Source organism: Oncorhynchus clarkii, chromosome 3 (assembly GCF_045791955.1).
Source record: "Oncorhynchus clarkii lewisi isolate Uvic-CL-2024 chromosome 3, UVic_Ocla_1.0, whole genome shotgun sequence".
In the NCBI taxonomy this organism is placed as follows: domain Eukaryota; kingdom Metazoa; phylum Chordata; class Actinopteri; order Salmoniformes; family Salmonidae; genus Oncorhynchus; species Oncorhynchus clarkii.
The window spans coordinates 68646996-68671030 of NC_092149.1; the positions used below are offsets into that span (position 1 = coordinate 68646996).

General features: G+C 42.0%; 2 protein-coding genes across 5 annotated transcripts in view; one reads left to right on the forward strand and one right to left on the reverse strand.

The window, feature by feature from the left end:
• The first annotated feature begins 1134 nt into the window (after positions 1-1134).
• On the forward strand, positions 1135-6438 carry LOC139406093 (stress-associated endoplasmic reticulum protein 2). Its single transcript, XM_071148561.1, has 3 exons — positions 1135-1218; positions 5016-5088; positions 5263-6438. Exons 1-3 carry the CDS (start codon positions 1135-1137, stop codon positions 5301-5303), a joined length of 198 nt encoding a protein of 65 aa, XP_071004662.1. The 3' UTR covers positions 5304-6438.
• Positions 6439-8509: 2071 nt separating this feature from the next.
• The window catches only part of LOC139402412 (TSC22 domain family protein 1-like), a 65289-nt gene continuing 49763 nt past the window's right edge, over positions 8510-24035 (reverse strand). For 2 of the 4 annotated variants that reach the window (XM_071146384.1, XM_071146385.1), the window contains 2 exons: positions 11780-11831; positions 8510-10138 (listed from right to left, as the gene is read on the reverse strand). In XM_071146384.1, coding sequence (XP_071002485.1) covers positions 9878-10138; positions 11780-11831 — 313 coding nt within the window. In that variant the 3' untranslated portion in view covers positions 8510-9877. Of the gene's footprint in view, positions 10139-11779; positions 11832-12425; positions 12770-23270; positions 23545-24035 lie in introns of those variants that run through there. The other 2 variants (XM_071146392.1, XM_071146386.1) reach the window with 2 other exon arrangements.

Below are 24035 nucleotides of genomic sequence, written 5' to 3' on the forward strand. Positions count from 1 at the left end.
TGAACTGTCTGGATTACATGTGTTTGGGCTCACAATGTTCAGTGCTGTGCAACACCAGAACAACCCAATTCGTATAACAGAGCATGAGGTCAACATTACACACTGTGCACACAGAACACACACGTCATTGGTTGAAATGACTGGAAATCTTACATACAGTAACAGACTTTTAATAGATAAAGACAATGTTATTAGACGTTTATTAATTGTATGTAAATAAAGTAAAGATAATGAAATCCATCCATGGGTTGAGCTGTTGGACCCATGGTGCTGATAAGAGTGGTTGCCTATCAACTGCATCTAGGGGTGGGCCAGCTATGTCTGAAGTCCTCCCTGCCAAGGCACAGTGCTGCTGTGAAACCCTGGTTGGCCCACCCCTAGATGCAGTTGCTAGGCAACCACTCTTATCAGCACCATGGGTCCAAGTGCAGCACTGCTGTTGTCTTCTCCTCTCTCATCTTATTCGTATTATCGCTCTCCTCTCGTGCTCTACTTAAGCTAATCACATTTGAAGATATGATATCATTTTGTGAGTATTAGATTCCCCATAAGCTGATAGTTATGAGTGGTGTAAACTGTAAACTGTAATTCTAATATATACTTTTGTCTTTAAAATAAATAAAAAACAGGTCACTCAAATGTTTCTAACCTACTTTTGCACCGTTTTCTAGGCCACCACACTCAATGTCCTGAATGCAAGGTATTTGTCAGATTAACACATGATGCTGTTTCTCCAGACAATCCAGGCATGTGCAGCACACAGACAAGACCCTGGCAACAGCTTCTGTTGAGAAAGGTAGAAGAACTTTAGCCTACTGATTGAGTACTGGGGACAACTGAGGGTTATGCTACTGTTAAAAAGTATGTTACTACGGTAAATGAGAGAACTCTTCATGCATTCCATGTTGAAGAATAAATAGTTTGACTCACTGCTAGTGGCTGGTTGGATTGAGAGGTGAGGCAGAAAAAAAGCTCTGTAGCGGATCGCGCGCGCCACGCTTCATGGAAGAGCACTTCCGTCCGCGCGCACGTCAGCAGGTGCAGAGAGCAGTGGGGGTCTCGCGGCTTCATCATCCCTGCATCGAAATTACGCCGGCATATAACAATTTTACATCAATATAACATTCTCAGAAAATGGTAGCAAAACAAAGGATCCGTATGGCAAATGAAAAGCACAGCAAAAACATCACGCAGAGAGGCAACGTTGCAAAGACCCTGGTGAGGCGAAGCTTTTCTTCATGCTGTGTGTGTTCATCATCAGACGAAAGGAGATGCAAGCATGATGACACCGATTCAGTTAATCATCACTGAGAATTGCATGATTTCAATAATGTGACCCATCCATTTCATAATTATAAATTATTGATTGTGTAGGCCTATCTGATGTTATTGTTTAAAAAAAAACGCATGTTGTAGCCTATCTAATATGATTCATTTCAAACCATTCTGATCAATCACACGACACATACAAGCCGCAATTAATGAGTTTTCAAGCCCTTCTCCATTCATTGTAATTCATGGTTGTTTGGGTGGTTTATCAATACTGATGGCTGTATGTTATATAATGGTCAATTATCTTGAATCGGCGGTTTGCCACAGGGTTTACAACCCGGTATTCTCGCAATCAATAATTAATGAGAGATCAATGCCACGTAGATAAAGATCGAGATTGTCGATAAGGATGGTGTCATCATCTGGTTGAACAGTCCATTTAGAAGTCTTGAGGTTGTTGATGAACTCTATGGTCCATCTGTATCCTGACCGGGTCACAAATACACGCACAGTTTTGTATTGCTATGCTTGTAGGAACCATAGAATTCCCACCCAAAATCCGGTTTTCCCTAACCCTAAATCTAACCCTAACTCTAACCTTAGCCCTAAACCTAACCTAACCGTAACCCCTAACCTTAACCCCTAACCCTAAATCTAACCCTAACTCTAACCTTAGCCCTAAACCTAACCGTAACCCCTAACCTTAACCCCTAAGCCTAAAATAGCATTTTTCCTTGTGGGGACAGGCAAAATGTCCCCACTTGTCGGAATTTTCCTTGTTTTACTATTCTTGTGAGGACGTCTGGTACCCACAAGGATAGTTAAACAAAAATACATACACAGATATTATAGGACAGGTAGTGATACTGATAATTATGTAACTCACTTCCTCATGGGGATTGGTTACACTGGCCTGTATTAGTTTAAATAGTGTACATTAAACACTTGTATAATTGTGGTGTAATAGCCTTAGGGAAATGGGAGGTGTTCATTATTTATTAAATTATCATAACTGCTGAATATAATGTTATAGTATTTGTTATAGTATTCCCAATTTATCCAAAGTCTAACAGATTCCTTTCCATGGCAGGCTGATTTGTTCTGTTGGTGTTCCTTAAGATGTCGGTTTTTCTTCGGACAACCTTGAATTATGAAACTATACCAGAAATCTTTACATGCCTTCAACATGACTGCATTGTGCAAGGTGACACTGAATGGAATAGCTCACTGTGGAATAGAGATTGTTTTCATTGTTTGTATTGGAATAAAGGAATACTTGGGGTTTGCGCTGTACATTCTAGATAGCTATTGTGTCATCCACAATAATACCGTACCACAATCAGAACGCACATGGGTGCTATCCAACTGTATTATGACATCACCCACACCAGACCACATCTTGTGGTTGTGATGGTTTATGATGGTGATTCTCATGCTGCTGGTCTAGACAGCCAGGCAGGCTGAGGGTTTCCAGAGACATATTGTATATCATGTGTTTTTACATCAGTGGTTTGGTTTCCACTCCTGTTTTCCATAAGAACTAGATGTGTTCATAGCTGAGTCTGCAGGGCTATATGCTAACTCAGCAGAACTCAGTTTATTATTAGATCCAGTCTATTCTGGTGTAACTGGGTACAAAACAGCCACACCGTGATGAGGACAAGGTTTAAAACAGTCAGACTGAGCCTGGACTAACAAGGTTTAAAACAGTCAGACTGAGCCTGGACTAACATGGTTTAAAACAGTCAGACTGAACCTGGACTAACATGGTTTAAAACAGTCAAACTGAGCCTGGACTAACATGGTTTAAAACAGTCAGACTGAGCCTGGACTAACATGGTTTAAAACAGTCAGACTGAGCCTGGACTAACATGGTTTAAAACAGTCAGACTGAGCCTGGACTAACATGGTTTAAAACAGTCAGACTGAGCCTGGACTAACAAGGTTTAAAACAATCAGACTGAGCCTGGACTAACATGGTTTAAAACAGTCAGACTGAGCCTGGACTAACATGGTTTAAAACAGTCAGACTGAACCTGGACTAACATGGTTTAAAACAGTCAGACTGAGCCTGGACTAACATGGTTTAAAACAGTCAGACTGAGCCTGGACTAACATGGTTTAAAACAGTCAGACTGAGCCTGGACTAACAGGGTTTGAAACAGTCAGACTGAGCCTGGACTAACATGGTTTAAAACAGTCAGACTGAGCCTGGACTAACATGGTTTAAAACAGTCAGACTGAGCCTGGACTAACATGGTTTAAAACAGTCAGACTGAGCCTGGACTAACATGGTTTAAAACAGTCAGACTGAGCCTGGACTAACATGGTTTAAAACAGTCAGACTGAGCCTGGACTAACATGGTTTAAAACAGTCAGACTGAGCCTGGACTAACATGGTTTAAAACAGTCAGACTGAGCCTGGACTAACATGGTTTAAAACAGTCAAACTGAACCTGGACTAACATGGTTTAAAACAATCAGACTGAGCCTGGACTAACATGGTTTAAAACAGTCAGACTGAGCCTGGACTAACAAGGTTTAAAACAGTCAGACTGAGCCTGGACTAACATGGTTTAAAACAGTCAAACTGAACCTGGACTAACATGGTTTAAAACAATCAGACTGAGCCTGGACTAACATGGTTTAAAACAGTCAGACTGAGCCTGGACTAACAAGGTTTAAAACAGTCAGACTGAGCCTGGACTAACATGGTTTAAAACAGTCAGACTGAGCCTGGACTAACAAGGTTTAAAACAGTCAGACTGAGCCTGGACTAACATGGTTTAAAACAGTCAAACTGAACCTGGACTAACATGGTTTAAAACAGTCAGACTGAGCCTGGACTAACATGGTTTAAAACAGTCAGACTGAGCCTGGACTAACATGGTTTAAAACAGTCAGACTGAACCTGGACTAACATGGTTTAAAACAGTCAGACTGAGCCTGGACTAACATGGTTTAAAACAGTCAGACCGAGCCTGGACTAACATGGTTTAAAACAGTCAGACTGAGCCTGGACTAACATGGTTTACAACAGTCAGACTGAGCCTGGACTAACAAGGTTTAAAACAGTCAGACTGAGCCTGGACTAACATGGTTTAAAACAGTCATACTGAGCCTGGACTAACATGGTTTAAAACAGTCAGACTGAGCCTGGACTAACAAGGTTTAAAACAGTCAGACTGAGCCTGGACTAACATGGTTTGAAATGTGTCCTATTCAGCATGTTATTGATGTCGGCCTAAAGGTCATAACACTGTATGAAACTTCATCCAATGGATGTTTGTTCAACCTGCTTAGTCTTCCTCCACCAAGCGGTGTTCTGTAGTTGCATATTCTGCAGTTTTGACCACCCTTGAACAACAACTGTCTGACCTTGACCGTCATACTAACTCTGACCTTATACATCCGATCTTATGTCCGGTGTATGTGCCCAGCCAGAGGAGGATGCCTCTCAAGATTTCCTCCTTCTACAGTGGAGGTTTCCTGGCCATTGTTACACTAAACTTGCTCACTGGGGTTTCAGGCCCTATCAGGTCCTAAAATGACAATCTCTAAAACTAAAATAATTAACTAACGGAAGAACACCGATAACAACTGTTTCATTCAGAAGAATCATGTAGTTTCCAAAGGGGTCCTAAGACATGACATAAATAGTGACATTAAGATAACGTTTGACCTGTACAGTATGTCTCAGTGGTTGAACATTGTTGTTGTTTTCTCTCCCCACTCCCTCTCAGCGACCTCAGGAAGAGAAGTACCCCGTGGGGCCGTGGCTCCTGGCTCTGTTCGTCTTCGTCGTCTGTGGTTCTGGTAAGGTGCAAACATCCAGTGTTCAACATTCTGTTTCACATTAGCCATGATATTACTCACCTAGGGAACATTGGTTAACCACAGAACTAAACCAATTTTAGTTTCACTTCAGTTTTCTGCTCAATTATTTTGCTTTTTGTTGTCTTGTGTAACAACAGCCACTTTCTCTCTAAGCCATCTTTCAGATCATCCAGAGCATCAGGATGGGAATGTGATCCAGAGGTCCCACAGACTCTCCCCTCTCTCCCCACACCCGCTCATCAGACCTGAGGCTGCTCGCCACCCTACGTACCTCCCTAACACCTCCAGGAGGCCTGGAGGTCCGGACAGCTCTGTGTCCATCAGGGAAGGCCTGAGAGATGAGTGGACCACCCCCCTTCCCCCCTCGATTTTCTCAATCACATGTTTACAGAGTTCCAGGCTGTGGAGATGAGAGCTTTTCTACTGACAGTCTAAACCACAACCAATGGCTGGCTCAATCTCGTACAGAGTGTTGTGAGTGTGAGACTGTGAGTGAATGTGTATGTGTGTGCAGTCAATGATGTGACTGGCTGCTGTGCAATACTGCTGTGTTTTATATACACTCACCGGACAGTTTATTAGGTACACCACCTTGTTCACAAAAATGGATCGCTCCTACTGACAGTGACCATGGCTTGCTATATAAAGCAGGCAGGCAGGAATCTAGACATTCAGTTACTGTTCAATTGAACGTTAGAATGAGCAAAACAATTGACCTAAGTCACTTTAAGCGAGGTATGATCGTCGGTGCCAGGCGCGCCGGATCCAGTATTTCAAATGGCCGCCCTCCTGGGCTTTTCATGCATGACAGTGTCTAGGGTTTACCGAGAATGGTGCGACAAACAAGAAACATTCAGTCAGTGTTGGTGAAAACAGCTAGTTGATGAGGGAGGTTGTAGGAGAATGGCACGAATTGTGCAAGCTAACAGGCAGGCCACAAACAGACAAATAATGGCACAGTATAACAGTGGTGTGCAGAACGGCATCACGGAACACACAACTCGTCGATCCTTGTCACGGATGGGCTATTGCAGCAGACGACCAAACTGGGTTCCACTCCTATCAGCTAAAAACATTAAGAAACGGCTCCAGTGGACATGCAATCACCAACACTGAACAATTGAGGAGTGGAAAAAACATTGTCTGGAACATGACAGCGAGTTCAGTTTACTTGAGTGTCCTGCACAGTCCCCAGACCTCAACCCAATAGAGCATCTTTTGGATGAGATGGAACGGGGTTCCGACCCAGTACTAGATGGAAGTACTTAGTAAACGGGCCGGTGAGTGTATATCTGTGTTGTGTGAGAACCTTTTTCAAATAAATGTGACTCATTTGGGATATGTCTGTTTGTCTGCTTTCAGTTCCACTTTGGCTGCTTCTATCCCAGCGCATGTTGTGCAGATTCAGCTTGCTAATAGTGTGGTTCATTTGGGGCTTCCTGGTGTGTGTGTGTACATGCATATGTGAGTGTTATATAACTTAGCACTAAAGAACCACGGCTTAATGGAATGTTAGGTGTCTTAATGTTTAAATTCCAGGTGCTAAACCGTCACAACTATTTACCAGGATTCTGTCATGTCCTTTCTCCAACATACCTGTATGACACCAGGGTTATGTCATGTCCTTTCTCCAACATACCTGTATGACACCAGGGTTATGTCATCTCCTTTCTCCAACATACCTGTATGACACCAGGGTTATGTCATGTCCTTTCTCCAACATACCTGTATGACAACAGGGTTATGTCATGTCCTTTCTCCAACATACCTGTATGACACCAGGGTTATGTCATGTCCTTTCTCCAACATACCTGTATGACACCAGGGTTAAGTCATGTCCTTTCTCCAACATACCTGTATGACACCAGGGTTAAGTCATGTCCTTTCTCCAACATACCTGTATGACACCAGGGTTAAGTCATGTCCTTTCTCCAACATACCTGTATGACACCAGGGTTAAGTCATGTCCTTTCTCCAACATACCTGTATGACACCAGGGTTAAGTCATGTCCTTTCTCCAACATACCTGTATGACACCAGGGTTATGTCATCTCCTTTCTCCAACATACCTGTATGACCAGGGTTACGTCTTGTTACTCAGCCTCTCAAACTTATGTCTCCCGAAACCATCCTTCTTCAAGGCAGATGGCAACTTATCGTCATTTGAACGGAATGCTGTTCACACATTTATCCAGTGTGGTGAGTTGTGGAGTTATACAATCACTGTTTGTTCACTTAAAGTAATGGGCCAGAGCAAGGTGCTGTTCCTGTTCAATTGGAGTGATTTGTGGACCATGTAATCTATGCAGCTGTTAACTAAGGCCGACCCTGGTGAAAAGCAGAGAAAAAGCTTAACCTACAGCTTGCAGTATACGGTAGTGCTCTGTTGCTCTGTTTCATATGTTCTCTTTTCAGTGTACAGTAGGATGATGTGGCCCTAGACACTAAACCAAGGTTAGTTTTACATTTCCCCTCCATAATGGTTAAGGTTGAGACTAAGGTTAAACTGCTGCCTACTTCTGCTGACAGCCCTGGCACAGCAGTGTTGAAGTATGCTAGAGTATGAGGACAGTGAGACTCTGCTATAAGTAATCAGCAGGCACACAGGTCTGATTGTTACAACCGTAACCCACAGCTGAACACCATGAGGTCAATGCTCAGCCTGGCATTTCTCTTTTTTTATTTTAATTTGACCTTTATTTAACTAGGCAAGTCAGTTAATAAGAACAAATTCTTATTTTCAATGACGGCCTAGGAACAGTGGGTTAACTGCCTGTTCAGGGGCAGAATGACAGATTTGTACCTTGTCAGCTCAGGGGTTTGAACTTGCAACCTTCCGGTTACTAGTCCAACACTAACCACTAGGCTACCCTGCTGCCCCGCCCCTGTCTCTGGGAGATGGAGAACACGAACACTGCCTGTCCCTTTCCTACACAGATCCCTCTGTGTGCATTTCCTATCCCATATAAACATGTTTTCCCTAACTCACCCCTGAAACACAGGACATAACATAACCTAGGCAATGTGTCAAAGCTCATCCAGCAGTGCTGCTATAACATGCCTCCAATCCTACAAGTAGAGATGCAGCCAGCTGAACTGGCTACATGCCAATAGCCTACGTGACTAGAAAAAAGGTGGAGACTACTATTGGACCGCAGGGGAGAGAAAATATATAAATCAGGGACCAGGTGCTGGTTTGTTATTTACATAAACATGTGGTATCCATACAACCACTAAGGAGGACCACCAGTTCATCCACAACACCTCAACTTTTGTTCACTTGGCAGGTCAACACTAAGTAAGAAATTGATGTTAAATGGCCTACAGGTTAAGGTTAATTATTTATACTACAGAAGTAAATGAAGACTAAAGTAAACATGAAGAGGCATGAACAAGTTGATTATTCCTTTAACATTTTATTGAAAGTTGTGAAGTGAAACTGTCAAGTGCAATTGTGTTAAGTATGTTTACAATACCTCATCTGGTTTGAGGAAACATGCACGGAACATACAACGTATACATAGAATGCAAAGAATCCATTTCAGTTCATCTTTCTGATATTCAGAGTAACGTGTTTGTTATGTTTAAGAGCTGATCATCCGGAAGTACTTTACCGTCAAAATGAAAACAAAATACATTTACTTCAAATCATTTCAAGTGAACGATGGTTTACAGTAGGCGTTAATGTTGCAGCCGAAGATATGGATACTGGATATTTGCCAGTTAAATAACCTCCACAGCTCTATTGTCCCGAATTACAGCATTAAAAAAACAGCACATATCTTCAGACCAGCCCATTACTAGGCCTAGATCACTCACCATTTGTACTTCACCTAAATAGCATCTGTCTTCTCTCCTTATGTCACTATATTACACAGTACTTACACTAAATATACAGAAATATACACAATGTAGAAAGCCCATCAACTCCTTTTTGAAAATGCAGCTTAGCCAAACATCTCAGCCCCTGCGCTCCTTTACATGAGAAGAGAAGCCGCAATGAGGTTTAACAGGGCGCAAGGCTGAGGGGTTCAAATTAAAATAAGAATGTCATAATCATCATCTCTTTTAATAAGCAAGTGTAGGCTACAATACTCCATTCAATCCCACAGTTTAAATGATGACGTCCATGGAAATGTTGTCGTGTTCTCCTTTCAGATCTCCTCCCCCTCACTCGCCAAATGGGGACTATCACACCATGATAATCCTCTGATTTTTCACGTTGTCACCATGAGAGGTGCTCCATTCTCCGTCTGTCTCTCTGTAGCACGCAAGCAGAAGAGAACCACTGTATTTATTTACATTATCAGGATTCAGCAACGCATGGCCGTTACTATCTCCCTCCATCATCGTTACCACTGAAGTCGACATCACTTGAAATTCATTGACACAGGCACAGTAACTAAGTCATGTCTACTTTCTTGTTGGTTTTGTTTTTCTTAGTCAGACAATCTTGTTCTCTCTCTCTCCTAAGTCCATGCATTTTTTGGCAATGTTCATTCTCCTATAACAGCCCCTTTCCCTCCTCTCCTAGGCAGATTGTCTTTGATAGTGTTTTTAATAGTCTTGAAACGATGACAACACCTGTCGCCGCTCTCAAAGTTAAATATGTGCAAATTCTTGTCTTAACAGCGTAGCCCCGTGCAATGAAGGCCTGGTTGTTCTGCAGCGTTAGAACAGGAGTCTGTCTGAGGACTGTCAAGTCAGTCAGGCCCTGGTTGGTTGATAGACTTCCTCATCTACCCCTCACCGGGGGTAGGAGGTGATGCTACGCAGAGGGTCCAGAGTTGTGTGATGGTTGGGTCAGGGGTAGGGTTGGTGCCTGGGCTGGAGGCTGGGTGGAGGTGGGAGGGGAGCCTGTCTGGGTCTGGGCCTGGAACTGAGCCATCTGTTCTGGGCTGGCCAGGGTCTTCAGAAGGCTGTTCTCCTGCTCAAGCTGGGAGTTCCTCTCAATCAGCTCCTTGATCTGCTCCTTCAGAACCTCCACCTCCTCCCTCACTGCGTACATCAGGTGGCTCTTCACCAGGTCCTAAAGGGACAGAGAGATGAACAAACAGAACAGACTTTAGTGTCTAGTTTTTTTAACATGACAATTAAAAATATCATATGAAAGAAGACAAAGACAGTGTTTTGCATAGTCATTTCACCCCTACCCACAAAAGACCGACTAACCTGTACCCCCACACGTTGACTCGGTATCGGTATCCCCTGTATATAGCCTCTATAGTTATTTTTTAATTTTTTTTTATACTTTATTTCATTTGGTTAAAAAAAAAATTAGCCTTTTTCTTGAACTGCACTGAACAAACAGAACAAACTTAAAATTGTTTTGTATGTAATTTCAAATCAAAACTTGATTTGTCACATGCGTGCTGAATACAACATGAGTAGTTGTGTAGTTAAGGGCTTGTAAGGAAGCATTTCCCAGTAAGGTCTACACATGTTGTATTCAGCACGCATGTGACAAATAAAGTTTGATTTGAAATGACATAAAATTGTTTTGTAAGTTTGTCCTGTTTTTTTTTTTTTTATTACCATAAATATATCCCTGCGGTTGAAAATTAGCCGGCTGGCTACAGTGCACTGTACCTGTAAAAATTAAATAAACTCAACATTATAGTCTTGGTGCAATCATAATAATGTATGCATAGCATTACTACGGCTCTTTCTGTGGGAATTACTATTACTATGTAATACATGTTAATTATTGTAGCTAGCTTCTGTTTGTTTTAATATAAGAAGTGGGTCTGATCTTAAACCTTAAACCTGTGAGCATATGGATTAAATCAAGACAAAGATTCTGTAGATTCTGGGACAAATATTCCCAGGGTCTAAATCTCCCCTTCCTCTAAAGCCTGGACAGGACTCAACGTCACCAAACAGACAAAATGGCCGGCCCACATACACGTTTTAGCCAATCAGAGCCTGAGATATTTATATCTTATATCCAGGCGTCAAATATTTTCTGTTTGCCTAGCAACAAAGGCAAGCACAGTATGGCGCGAGTGAGAGAACGTCCTTAGCGGGAAGGGATCCAGAGACAATAAAACACTAGAATGCTGAGGAAATGAAAATAAAATCCTGCACGCATGCTCATCTCGTTCACCCTGTGTCAACGTGTCTATTGAAATAAATGGTAGCTTCAGGTAGAAATCGAAACAGTGTTTTACAGAAGTGGATAGTACACATTACATAAATGTACATATGGCCCATGTGTTACCATGGTAATCTGGATACGACTTTGCGTGATGACAAACCTGGCTAACGTCTAGGCCCCCATAAATACACTTTGGCAAACTAAATATGACAGACGTCAAGGCGCATAATAACACCATATGCTGCAACATTGTTGCCAGAGCATCAAGCTATTGTCGATCTATGTAACCGCGCCAAATTAAATGGGTTACAAAGTAACGTGCAAATTCAAAGTGATTCGAGGTTTTTCAAATCCAGTAGCGTTTAGAAAGAATCAGCAAAAGGCTGTATGTTGCATGACTTCCCAGTTCTCGCTGGTTACGTGGTTATGTAATCCATTCATTGCGCTAACTGAAGCAACCTTTTCTTTTAACTGATCTTTCTCCGAATGTATTCTTCGAAATAAGTTATATTCGCATGTGATTTGTGTAGTATAGTTTGCAGATAAAGCGAGTTTTAGATTGCATAAACTTACCATAGCCTGTTCAATTTTGTTGTCTATGGCCACCACACTGGCTCCTGACGAACTGAAAGAATGAAAAGAAAAGAAGTCTTAATACACTGCATCGGTAAGAATGAATGAAAGCAACTACTGTCGATGTTGCAGGTCTAACACCAGTCATTTCAATACAATGAAATACAGTATAAATATCCTTATACAGGTGACATCACTTCGACCGAAGACCATTCTAGAGCCAAGTGTTCAGGGTGTATTGAATAGACCGCAGACTATTCCTCTCAAATGCCACAAAGAAGCAGTACATGTTCTATTACTGTCATCAATGTAAATCAACTGTTATTTTACTGTCTTCAATGTAAATCAACTAAGGGGGTTAGCTACAGCATTTCCTGGGCCAGCAATAAGCATCCTAGTGATGCCCCATCACGACAAGTGCATTTTCTCTCACTGAGCCCAATCAAAATGGCAGCCTCAGCATTAACGTCAAACAAAGGCATTTGGCTATACTTTTATTTTAATAATCAAGTTCTCTATAATACATAGACTAAGTGCTGTATTATCAGTGTATAAAGCAGCGCTTCTTTCGGAATACAGAAATAATATTAGCTGCCAGCAATAGGCATCCTCCTTGCAGCACAATGTAAACGTAAAATAGGTGTACCTATTGTCGAGCCTGACAGGTGAACTATCCGTGCTCAGTAACGAAGATAAAAACGAGATTGAAAAATTCCTTAACTGGCAAACACCGAGATCCATCGCCACTGTTGTATAGTACGGACTATTCATGCTATATCACAGATATAAACCAAGCTTTAAGCAACGAAAAACTCCTCTCTCGACGATTATCGTGTATCACAAATCACATTCTCTAGTTCCGTGGTTCGGAGGCGTTAGCAGGCACTTTATGTCCCTTCAGAAAAGCCTCGTATCCCGGGAAGCCTGAACATCTATCTACCGCTGCAGCACAAAGAATCTCCAAGGTCAGCTCATCTCCGCTCGGCTGAAAATCTGCAGCCCGGGGACATTTGCATAATGCATATAAGAAAAACAGCGCTCCGATGCACCCGATTGGTGGAGGGATATTAATATTTGCATAATCTATGTAGAAAACGCCCCTACCTGCGGCTCAGCTGATTTCATTTTCATAAATTATTTAGAGGATGCACCCTCTGCCGAAACTGGGAAAAACCGGATGAGATGGTGAGGAACACTACAGTACTTCAAAGACACAAAGAAGGGACATGTTTACTTGTCGAGAATCAGGCTACCAAGAAATGTCCGAATACCAGGAATTATACACGAGAAATGGACAAATGAAAAATTTATTTGGTACATTTACAACTACCAAAATGACTAAACGCGTTGAAAGTGTATATTATGAACAAAAACGAATCAATCATTCACACAGTACAAAATAACCTTTCAAGATCGTTGTGGATCCAAAAACAACTGAACATATCTGAATTGTATACAAGTTCTGCACGTCAACATACCGCCCCCTGGCGGTTACTATGAGCACAGCCCCACACAAGGATAACAACACTCCTGTCCACACAGGATTTACTCAAACCATTTAAGAATACCCAATTACAACAAGTGAACAAATGCATTCCGAACTCTTCCAGCATGTTTTGTATATGTGCCAGGGACACAGGCCCCTCAAACCATAGATGAGTCAGACACTAACCAAATTCACTTGAAATGCTCCTTGCACCATGTCTCTATTTTAGATAGACGCATTTGCTCATTTTATTAGTGCTCCAGAAATTAGAACTGTTGTCAGTCCCCCCCCCCGACCAAATAGCTTTAGCCACACAAAATAACTATTGACTGTAAGCAAAACACTAAGGAGTGGGTAAGTGAATTGACAGGCAAGATGGATAATAACATGTACTTGTTTTGTTAATGTCCTCATGAAAATAATGTTAGAAAAATCTAATCAGAGACTGTAGACCTGTTAACCAAACCTCCTAGAATACCCTCAGCCTGTATTTGATGTATTCCAGAACTAGCACAGCTGATTCAAAATGGTCACCTTATCATCAAGCCTCTCATTAGTTAAATCAGCTGAGGAGAGGTTTGTGAAACACTACTGTAGACTATCCATCCAGAGTCCTTGACTTGTCTACACTAAGTCAGACATGTACCTGCCCTGTGCCCAACACACCTTACGACAACCATTACTGGAGATATTGGGCTTTTTCTACTCATGCCACCATGACAAAACAAGATAAAATGACCACCCATTCTATCAAAGACAGCACAAGCACACCATCAGACCCAAAGCATGGATTCAACTGATCATTTCCTCATATTTACAGACTCAGAAACTATAGGCTAGTGCCTGGTGGGGTGGCTTCTCCCTGACCCAAAGCTACACCTCTGAAATAAGAGCTGTAAGAACCTTTAGATGTTTTGATTCTGAGGTAGGAGATATCCATCAACTTAATGAAGGGGTTCATTTTAAATAGCGCTTTTCCAGATGCTCCAAGCACTGTTCAGTGCTGTTGAAACATTGGCGTCTGAACTAGAGGTCGACCGATTATGATTTATCAACACTGATACCGATTATTGGAGGACCAAAAAAAGCCGATACCGATTAATCAGTCGATTAATTTTTTTTTTTTATTTGTAATAATGACAATTACAACAATACTGAATGAACATTTATTTTAACTTAATATAATACATCAATAAAATCAATTTAGCCTCAAATAAAAAATAAAACATGTTCAATTTGGTTTAAATAATGCAAAAATAAAGTGTTGGAGAAGTAAAAGTGCAATATGTACCATGTAAGAAAGCTAACATTTAAGTTCCTTGCTCAGAACATGAGAATATATGAAAGCTGTTGGTTCCTTTTAACATGAGTCTTCAATATTCCCAGGTAAGACATTTTAGGTTGTAGTTATTATAGAAATTATAGGACTATTTCTCTCTATACTATTTGTATTTCATATACCTTTGACTATTGGATGTTCTTATAGGCATTCTAGTATTGCCAGTGTAACAGTATAGCTTCCGTCCCTCTCCTCGCCCCTACCTGGGCTCGAACCAGGAACACATCGACAACAGCCAACCTCGAAGCAGCGTTACCCATGCAGAGCGAGGGGAACAATTACTCCAAGTCTCAGTGCGAGCGATGTTTGAAACGCTATTAGCGCGCACCCCGCTAACTAGCTAGTCATTTCACATCGGTTACACCAGTCTAATCTCGGGAGTTGATGGGCTTGAAGTCATAAACAGCGCAATGCTTGAAGCACAGCAAAGAGCTGTTGGCAAAACGCACAAAAGTACTGTTTGAATTAATGCTTACGAGCCTGCGGCTGCCTACCATTACCCAGTCAGACCGCTCTATCAAATCATAGACTTAATTATAACATAATAACACACAGAAATACGAACCGTAGGTCATTAATATGGTCGAATCCAGAAACTATCATCTCGAAAACAAGTTTCTTATTCCAGTGAAATACGGAACCGTTCCGTATTTTATCTAACGGGTGGCATCCATAAGTCTAAATATTCCTGTTACATTGCACAACCTTCAATGTTAGGTCATAATTACGTAAAATTCAGGCAAATTAAGCGGCCCAAACTGTTGCATATACTCTGACTCTCTGTGCAATGAACGCAAGAGATGACACAATTTCACCTGGGTAATATTTCCTGCTAACCTGGATTTCTTTGAACTAAATATGCAGGTTTAAAAATAGGATTTTAAGAAAGGCATTGATGTTTATGGTTAGGTACACATGGGAGCAAGGACCGTCCTTTTTGTGAATACCCACCGTATCGATTATATGCAACGCAGGACACGCTAGATAAACTAGTAATATCATCTAACGTGTAGTTAACTAGTGATTATGATTGATTGTTTTTATAAAGATAAGTTTAATGGTAGCTAGCAACTTACCTTGGCTTACTGAATTCGCGTAACAGGCAGGCTCCTCGTGGAGTGCAATCTGAGGCAGGTGGTTAGAGCGTTGGACTAGTTAACTAAGGTTGCAAGATTGAATCCCCGAGCTGACAAGGTAAAGAGCTGTCGTTCTGCCCCTGAACAAGGCAGTTAACCCACTGTTCTTAGGCCATCATTGAAAATAAGAATGTGTTCTTAACTGACTTGCCAAGTTAAATAAAGGTGTTACATTTATTTTAATTTTATAATTATTTTAAAATTGGCCAAATCGGCGCCCAAAAATACAGTTTTCCGATTGTTATGAAAACTTGAAAATCGGCCCTAATTAAAATCGGCCATTACGATTAAATCAGTCGACCTCTAGTCTGAACTACACCAAACTATAGCTTGAAATCAAAGAAATATACTTTCTCTTGTTATACAACTTCAGTACTTGGATGTACAGAATGCACATGGACACATGCCTTGCTTGTCACGGAAGACACCGTAAAGGCCTAAAGGTTGTCTTTTATGGTGATCCATCTACAGTAACTGTCAGTAAAATGGCCTTGAGTTAGACAACAAAAAAACAGCTTCTGTTCATTTGCGTAAAAGTTTTGGCTGAGAAAATTATTTAGTAAACTCCACATACACACACAAGCACAGGCTTGCCTCAGGGAGCTAGAATCTGTGAATATGGACTTGACGTTCCAGGGGAGAGGATTGCACATTCTCCCTTTGGGGACTTCTGAACAACAAGTCCCTAAAGTAGGCCTAAAGCTATGAGAGCATCGTTTATTTCATAAGACAGGGCCTAGTGAGGCTTTCATTCTTGTTGAAATCCAGAACATTAACCATAGAGATCCTAGTTTCTATATTAATTTTAATGCAAACCAAATCATAACACAACAAGGATGTGGATGAGCATCCTAGTTGGCCTACTATGCGCAGCAGACAAAACCTTCACACATACAGGGGATTGAGTGTTGCCGTCTCAGTACTTCTGGGGGAAGAATGGAACAGTGTGGAACACTCATCCACATATCCAAGACATCTCAAACACACCCTAAACACAACTCAAAAACAGACAACAAAAAAAACACTTCACACAACTCGACCCGTCCCACATCTTACATTCCACACAGTCACATACGACAGAAATCTGACCCCCGCTGTGTACAGGCTGTGTGCTGAGCTGGGGTGATTTATGCAAGTTCCCTCTTTTACACATACTACCTGGGAGGAAAGGAGGGAGAGAGGATGGCTGGGATACCTGAGAGGAAGGGTGGCCACTATTGAAGAATGTCTTAATTCTGCCAGCAGGGTGCAGGGATTAATACCAAACAGAGACACAGAGTTAGAGACACACACTAGAGCCTTACACACAAATAAGAACACATTTTTATTTACAATGACGGCCTACCCCGGCAAAAACCCTAACCTGGACGCTGGGCCAATTGTGTGCCTCCCTATGGGACTCCCAATCACGGCCGGTTGTGATACAGCCTGGAATCGAACCAGGGTCTGTAGTGACAGCTCTAGCACTGAGATGCAGTGCCATAGACCGCTGCGCCACTTGGGAGCGCATTTACAATAAACACAAAATAGGCTACTACATAGTCATTAAGGCCACCCTTTCATCCAATTATTCACAGATCTATCAGTCATAGGAAAGGTGTCCGTCTTTACACACAATTCACAGAAAGTTATCTAGTTCTGCAGAAGTTGACTTGGTGTTAGTCTGAGGTTCAAACATAGCCCAGTGCTTAGTACTGAGTCCATACAACAGTAACAGTGAATTAGAGGTCGACCGATAATGATTTTTCAACGCCGATACCGATTATTGGAGGACCAAAAAAGCCGGTACCGATTAAATCGGCCGATTTTTAAAGATGTATTTGTAATAATGACAATTACAATAACTGAATGAACACTTATTTTAACTTAATATAATACATATATAAAATCAAATTAGCCTCAAGTAAATAATGAAACATGTTCAATTTGGTTTAAATAATGCAAAAACAAAAGTGTTGGAGAAGAAAGTAAAAGTGCAATATGTGCTATGTAGGAAAGCTAACGTTTCAGTTCCTTGCTCAGAACATGAGAACATTTGAAAGCTGTTGGTTCCTTCAATATTCCCAGGTCTTCAATATTCCCAGGTAAGAAGTTTTAGGTTGTAGATATTATAGGAATAATAGGACTATTTTCCTCTATACCATTTGTATTTCATTAACCTTTGACTATTGGATGTTCTTATAGGCACTTTAGTATTGCCAGTGTAACAGTATAGCTTCCGTCCCTCTCCTCGCACCTCTCTGGGCTCGAACCAGCAACACAACGACAACAGCCACCATGGGGTACAACTACTAGAAGGCTCAGAGCGAGTGCCGTTTGAAACGCTATTAGCGCTTGTATGCTCAGTCAGATTATATGCAACACAGGACACGCTAGATAATATCTAGTAATATCAACCATCTGTAGTTAACTAGTGATTATGATTGATTGTTTTTTATAAAGATAAGTTTAATGCTAGCTAGCAACTTTTCTTGGCTTACTGCATTTGCGTAACAGGCAGTCTCCTTGTGGAGTGCAACGAGAGAGAGGCAGGTCGTTATTGCGTTGGACTAGTTAACTGTAAGGTTGCAAGATTGGATCCCCCGAGCTGACTATGTGAAAATCTGTCGTTCTGTCCCTGAACAAGGCAGTTAAACCCACCGTTCCTAGGCCGTCATTGAAAATAAGAATGTGTTCTTAACTGACTTGCCTAGTTAAATAGATTTAAAAAATATATATATATATATATATATATATTATAATAATAATAATAATAATAATAATAATAATCATAGGCAAATCTGCGCCCAAAAATACAGATTTCCGATTAAAATCGGCCATTCTGATTAAATCGGTCGACCTCTACAGTGAATATACACAGGGTACAAACATTAGGAACACCTTGCTAATATTGAGTTGCACACCCTTTTGCCCTCAGACTGGCCTCAATTTGTTAGGGCATGGACTCTACAAGGTGTCGAAAGCATTCCATAGGGATGCTGGCCCATATTGAGTCCAATGCTTCCCACAGTTGTGTCAAGTTGGCTGGATGTCCTTTGGGTGGTGGACCATTCAATCAAATGCAGCAGATGTCACAAAGTGCTATATAGAAACCCATCCTAAAATCCCCAACAGCAAGCAGTGCAGATGTAGAAGCACAGTGGCTAGGAAAAACTCCCTGGAAAGGCAGGAACCTAGGAAGAAACGTAGAGAGGAGCCAGGCTCTGACTGTGCAGGGTGGAGATTTATAACAGTACATGGCTATTAAGGACAGATTTTTCTAATAGATGACCAGCAAGGGCAAATAATAATCACAGTTGTTGTAGAGGGTGCAACAGGTCAAACATCAGGAGTAAATGTCACTTGGCTTTTCATAGCCGAGCATTCAGAAATGGCAGGTGCGGTAGAGTGTGTTGAAAACAGCATTCTGATACACACAGGAAACTTGAAATTTAAAAACGCAGCAGCGTTGCAGTTCTTGACACACTCAAACCAGTGAGCCTGGCACATACTACCACACCTTGTTCAAAGGCACTTAAATCTCATCTTACCAATCACCCTCTGAATGGCGCACACACACAATACATGTCTCAATTGTCTAATCCTTCTTTAACCTGTCTCCTCCCCTTAAATTACACTGATTGAAGTGGATTTAACAGGTGACAACAATAAGTGATCATAGGTTGACCAGGTGAAAGCTATGTCATGGAAAGAGCAGGTGTTCCTAATGTTTTCTACACTTCCTGTCCTCTTTGCCTGGAGGTGTCTTTAACCCAAATAAAGACCCAAATATACACCTGGGAAGCGCATGACCTAACCTCAGTCTACCTAAAACACACACAACACTGTGACACTGCGACCAAAGCTACTTAGCCCTGAGCTATACTGGGCTCCATTCATAAAGCACACAGGGGCATACTGGGACAGGCTTTCAGGAAGCTGCGCTTAACCAATGTTCTGTACCTTCTCAGTGTCACTGATCTGTACGTACGCAGCCAATGACAAGCAGCATATAGCCGAGGTCGGAGGTCACTATCTGGCATAATGGAAAAGGTTGAAAGCACAGTATTTTCCAACCCCAGAAGTGATTTATCAACCCCACCCTTAACCCAAACCCTAAATAAAAACGAATTCTAATAAAAAAAATAAGTAGTTAACATACATGGGCCATTCTGGCTCGGACCCACGTATTTGAGCACCAATTCTGACAATACTGCTTCTTTTGTCCATTCAATATGCGATTTACTGAAAAGCAGTTTATGGGATGGAGTATGGGCTCAATAAGTCATTGTAGAGGTTCCCTAAACACAGATCTAAGATAAGCTCTATTAAAAGCTCCATGCAGTCTAACATTTTGACCACTATGTAGCTGGGCCTTTTAGTGCCATATGGCTGCATATTGCATAGTTAGGTTGGAGACCTACTGAAGTCAGTCATTCTCTGATCCCAATCCCACACTAATATCAGGAAAAAAACACTCACCAATATCATGCATGCACCAACCACATACTAACCAATGCCATGCAATCAGCATGCAACCATCACACAACTAAACTGACAAATGAAGTGACACTTTAAACCAGTGGTTCCCAAACACTTTATTTTTTGACTGGAACTCAGTCAGGCATGAAACTTACTCTTGAAAGTTGTAATAGTAGAACGCACAAGGTGCAATTTCTAAATTGGGTAGTGCATCCTTGGTTCCTCTTGTCATTTTAGTTATTGCATACCTTAGAGCTATTTATAACTTAATCAGAAATGTCCAGATCAACTATAACATGTCTCCTAACGTTTTTTTTATTTAGGTTTTTTAGCCCATAGATATTGTTGTAATTTTTTTTGTCACTGAAATATTACATGAATACACATTAGAAATGTCAAAATGTATAGAATTGCAAGTAAAGTAGCTTTTAAACAATTTTTTTTGTTGTTGCAGGAAATAAGCTTTAAACCTGCAAAATTCTTTCCACCAACAAGATGTGTGTGAACGGGCGCAGTGGTTAAGGGCGCTGTACTGCAGCGCCAGCTGTGCCATCAGAGTCCCTGGGTTCGCCAGGCTCTGTCGTAACCGGCCGCGACCGGGAGGTCCGTGGGGCGACGCACATTTGGCCTAGCGTCGCCCGGGTTAGGGAGGGCTTGGTCGGTAGGGGTGTCCTTGTCTCATCGCGCACCAGCGACTCCCTGTAGCGGGCTGGGCGCAGTGTACGCTAACCAAGGTGGCCAGGTGCACGGTGTTTCCTCCGGCGCATTGGTGCGGCTGGCTTCTGGGTTGGATGTGTGCTGTGTTAAGAATCAGTGCGGCTTGGTTGGGTTGTGTATCGGAGGACGCATGACTTTCAACCTTCGTCTCTCCCGAGCTCGTACGGGAGTTGTAGCGATGAGACAAGATAGTAGCTACTACAACAATTGGATACCACGAAATTGGGGAGAAAAAAGGGTCAAATTCAAAAACAAAAAGAAGGTGTGAACAGTTTGTGTCATTAACAGTGCCCATAGAAATAGACATGCAGGGTGGGCGCAGGATGTTCCCCAAATCTGGAAGTGAAAAAGTTTGGAAACCCCTCAGGGCTGCACACCCAATTTTTCAGTTTTTGATTTGTTAAAGTTTGAAATATCCAATAAATGTCGTTCCACTTCATGATTGTGTCCCACTTGTTGTTGATTCTTCACAAAAAAATACAGTTTTATATCTTTATGTTTGAAGCCTGAAATGTGGCAAAAGGTCGCAAAGTTCAAGGGGGCCGAATACTTTCGCAAGGCACTATATATATATATATATATATATATATATATATATATATATATATATATATATATATATATATATATATATATATATATATATATATATATATATATATATATATATATATATATATACACACACACACATACACACACATATACATACAGTTGAAGTCGCAAGTTTACATACACTTATGTTGGAGTCATTAAAACTTGTTTTTCAACCACACCACACATTTCTTGTTAACAAACTATAGTTTTGGCAAGTCGGTTAGGACATCTACTTTCTGCATGACAAGTCATTTTCCCAACAATTGCTTACAGAGATTATTTCACTGTATCACAATTCCAGTGGGTCAGAAGTTTACATACACTAAGTTGACTGTGCCTTTAAACAGCTTTGAAAATTCCAGAAAATTATGCCATGGCTTTAGAAGCTTCTAATAGGCTAATTGACATCATTTGAGTCAAATGGAGGTGTACCTGTGGATGTATTTCAAGGCCTACCTTCAAACTCAGTGCCTCTTTGCTTGACATCATGGGAAATCAAAATAAATTAGCCAAGACCTCAGAAAACTAATTGTAGATCTCCACAAGTCTGGTTCATCCTTGGGAGCAATTTCCACACTTTCCTCCATTTACCAAAAGCTTTCCGCAATGCTTGAAGCACAGCACTGTTTATGACTTCAAGCCTATCAACTCCTGAGATTAGGCTGGCAATACTATAGTACCTATAAGAACATCCAATAGTCAAAGGTCTATGAAATACAAATGATAAAGTGAGAAATATATAGCAGTCTGCAGCGCGGGCAAAAAGTTGCTCCAGAACACCCCCCCCCCCCCCCCCACCACGAGAAAAAAAATGCACCAACAGCCCCAAATCACTTTCCGCAGCTATGCTTGCTACTGTAGCTAGCTTCTTTGCAATGACTTGGTGCAGTCAAGAGAGGCACTACCAGATGGTATGATAGACAAACTTGTTGATGCCATAGGTAATCTAACTAGCACGAGTCGGTTTGGCTACTTTCGCTATCTTCCTCCGTGCCACACACACCGGCCCCCGCACCTCTTGCCCTTCCCCCACCCTTCTGCTAAAACGAGCACAGCGCACCAGCTCTCTCAAGTCACGTGATCAAGTCTCCATTGCCATTTTAAAATTACGTTATGAAAAAAACAGACTATTCGGATACCTGAAAAAATGTTAGTCATATTCTGAAATAATTTCAAATGCCCATCCCTACACTTAACACCAATCGTCAGACCAATCATTAGTCTGACCAAGACAAAAGACAGACAATTCAGCTTAGTGCATCCCTTCCTTGGCTTGTTTCCAGACTCCTGTACAGTAAGAGCAGACATACAGCCTATACCTCTTCAACTACAGTATTAAGACCCTAACCAGGCTGGCAGACATGGTAGGGGAGGACTAGGTCAGTATAGTCAACAGTAGACTAGATCCAGTAAGGGGGGGACTAGGTCAGTATAGTCAACAGTAGACTAGATCCAGTAAGGGGGACTAGGTCAGTATAGTCAACAGTAGACTAGATCCAGTAAGGGGGGACTAGGTCAGTATGGTCAACAGTAGACTAGATCCAGGAAGGGGGGGACTAGGTCGGTATAGTCAACAGTAGACTAGATCCAGGAAGGGGGGGACTAGGTCGGTATAGTCAACAGTAGACTAGATCCAGGAAGGGGGGGACTAGCGCCAGTAAGGGTGGAATAGGTTGGTATTGTCAACAGTCGACTAGCTCCAGGAAGGGAGGACAAGGTCGATATTGTCCATCTCCAGTTTAAGTCTTAGTTTACCTCTTGAGGTGCTGCTCCAGTTCCCAGAACAGCAGCTTCATGGCCATCTCGTCCTGGCCTTGCACCCGGACCACCTGCTCTCTCATCGGGCTGTCTGTTCTCTCCTCCAATAGAATCAGATATTCCTCATTTCTAGTCCCTCGCTCCCTTTCTTTTTATCATCTCGGAGTCCCACCGGAGTGTGGAGAGCAGTGGTAGAGATGAGGGGACAAGCCAGGGCTGCGTGTGTCGGTTGGTGTGTGTGTGTGTGTCAATCCTCTGCATGCGTCTCCAAGGCAGGAGAACTAGCGACTGATTGAGCAAAAACAAGTGTAGGGCAGACGTGACATCACTGCGAGGTCATGTGACCTAGTTACATAAAAGCATCAACACAGATTAGCTTCTGCCCTGATGAGCACCGCTTCTACTCCTCTCCCTGGTGAGCCCTCTCCCTTCAGAGTGGGGTACATTTGGAGCCCTCTGTGTTTAGGATGGACCCTGACCCCCCCACCCCCATTTAAGGCAGGGAGTCTGGCCCCTGTACTTGAGCCAGGTCTTTTCCTGTCACTTCTCATCAGTAGGGAGGGCTAACAGTGGGCTTAACACCTGCACGCACAGAACGAGTACAACACACACGACTGCAGTCTATCAGCCAGCAGCCTGGGTCAGGGGAACACCACAGGCAAGGACAAAGCAGGGGGGGGCTTACCTGTTCAAATACACTGTGGGCTGAGTCAGAGGGGGGCTTTGTTGGTCACATGTCCAACTGTTGCAGTTTAGCCTAAA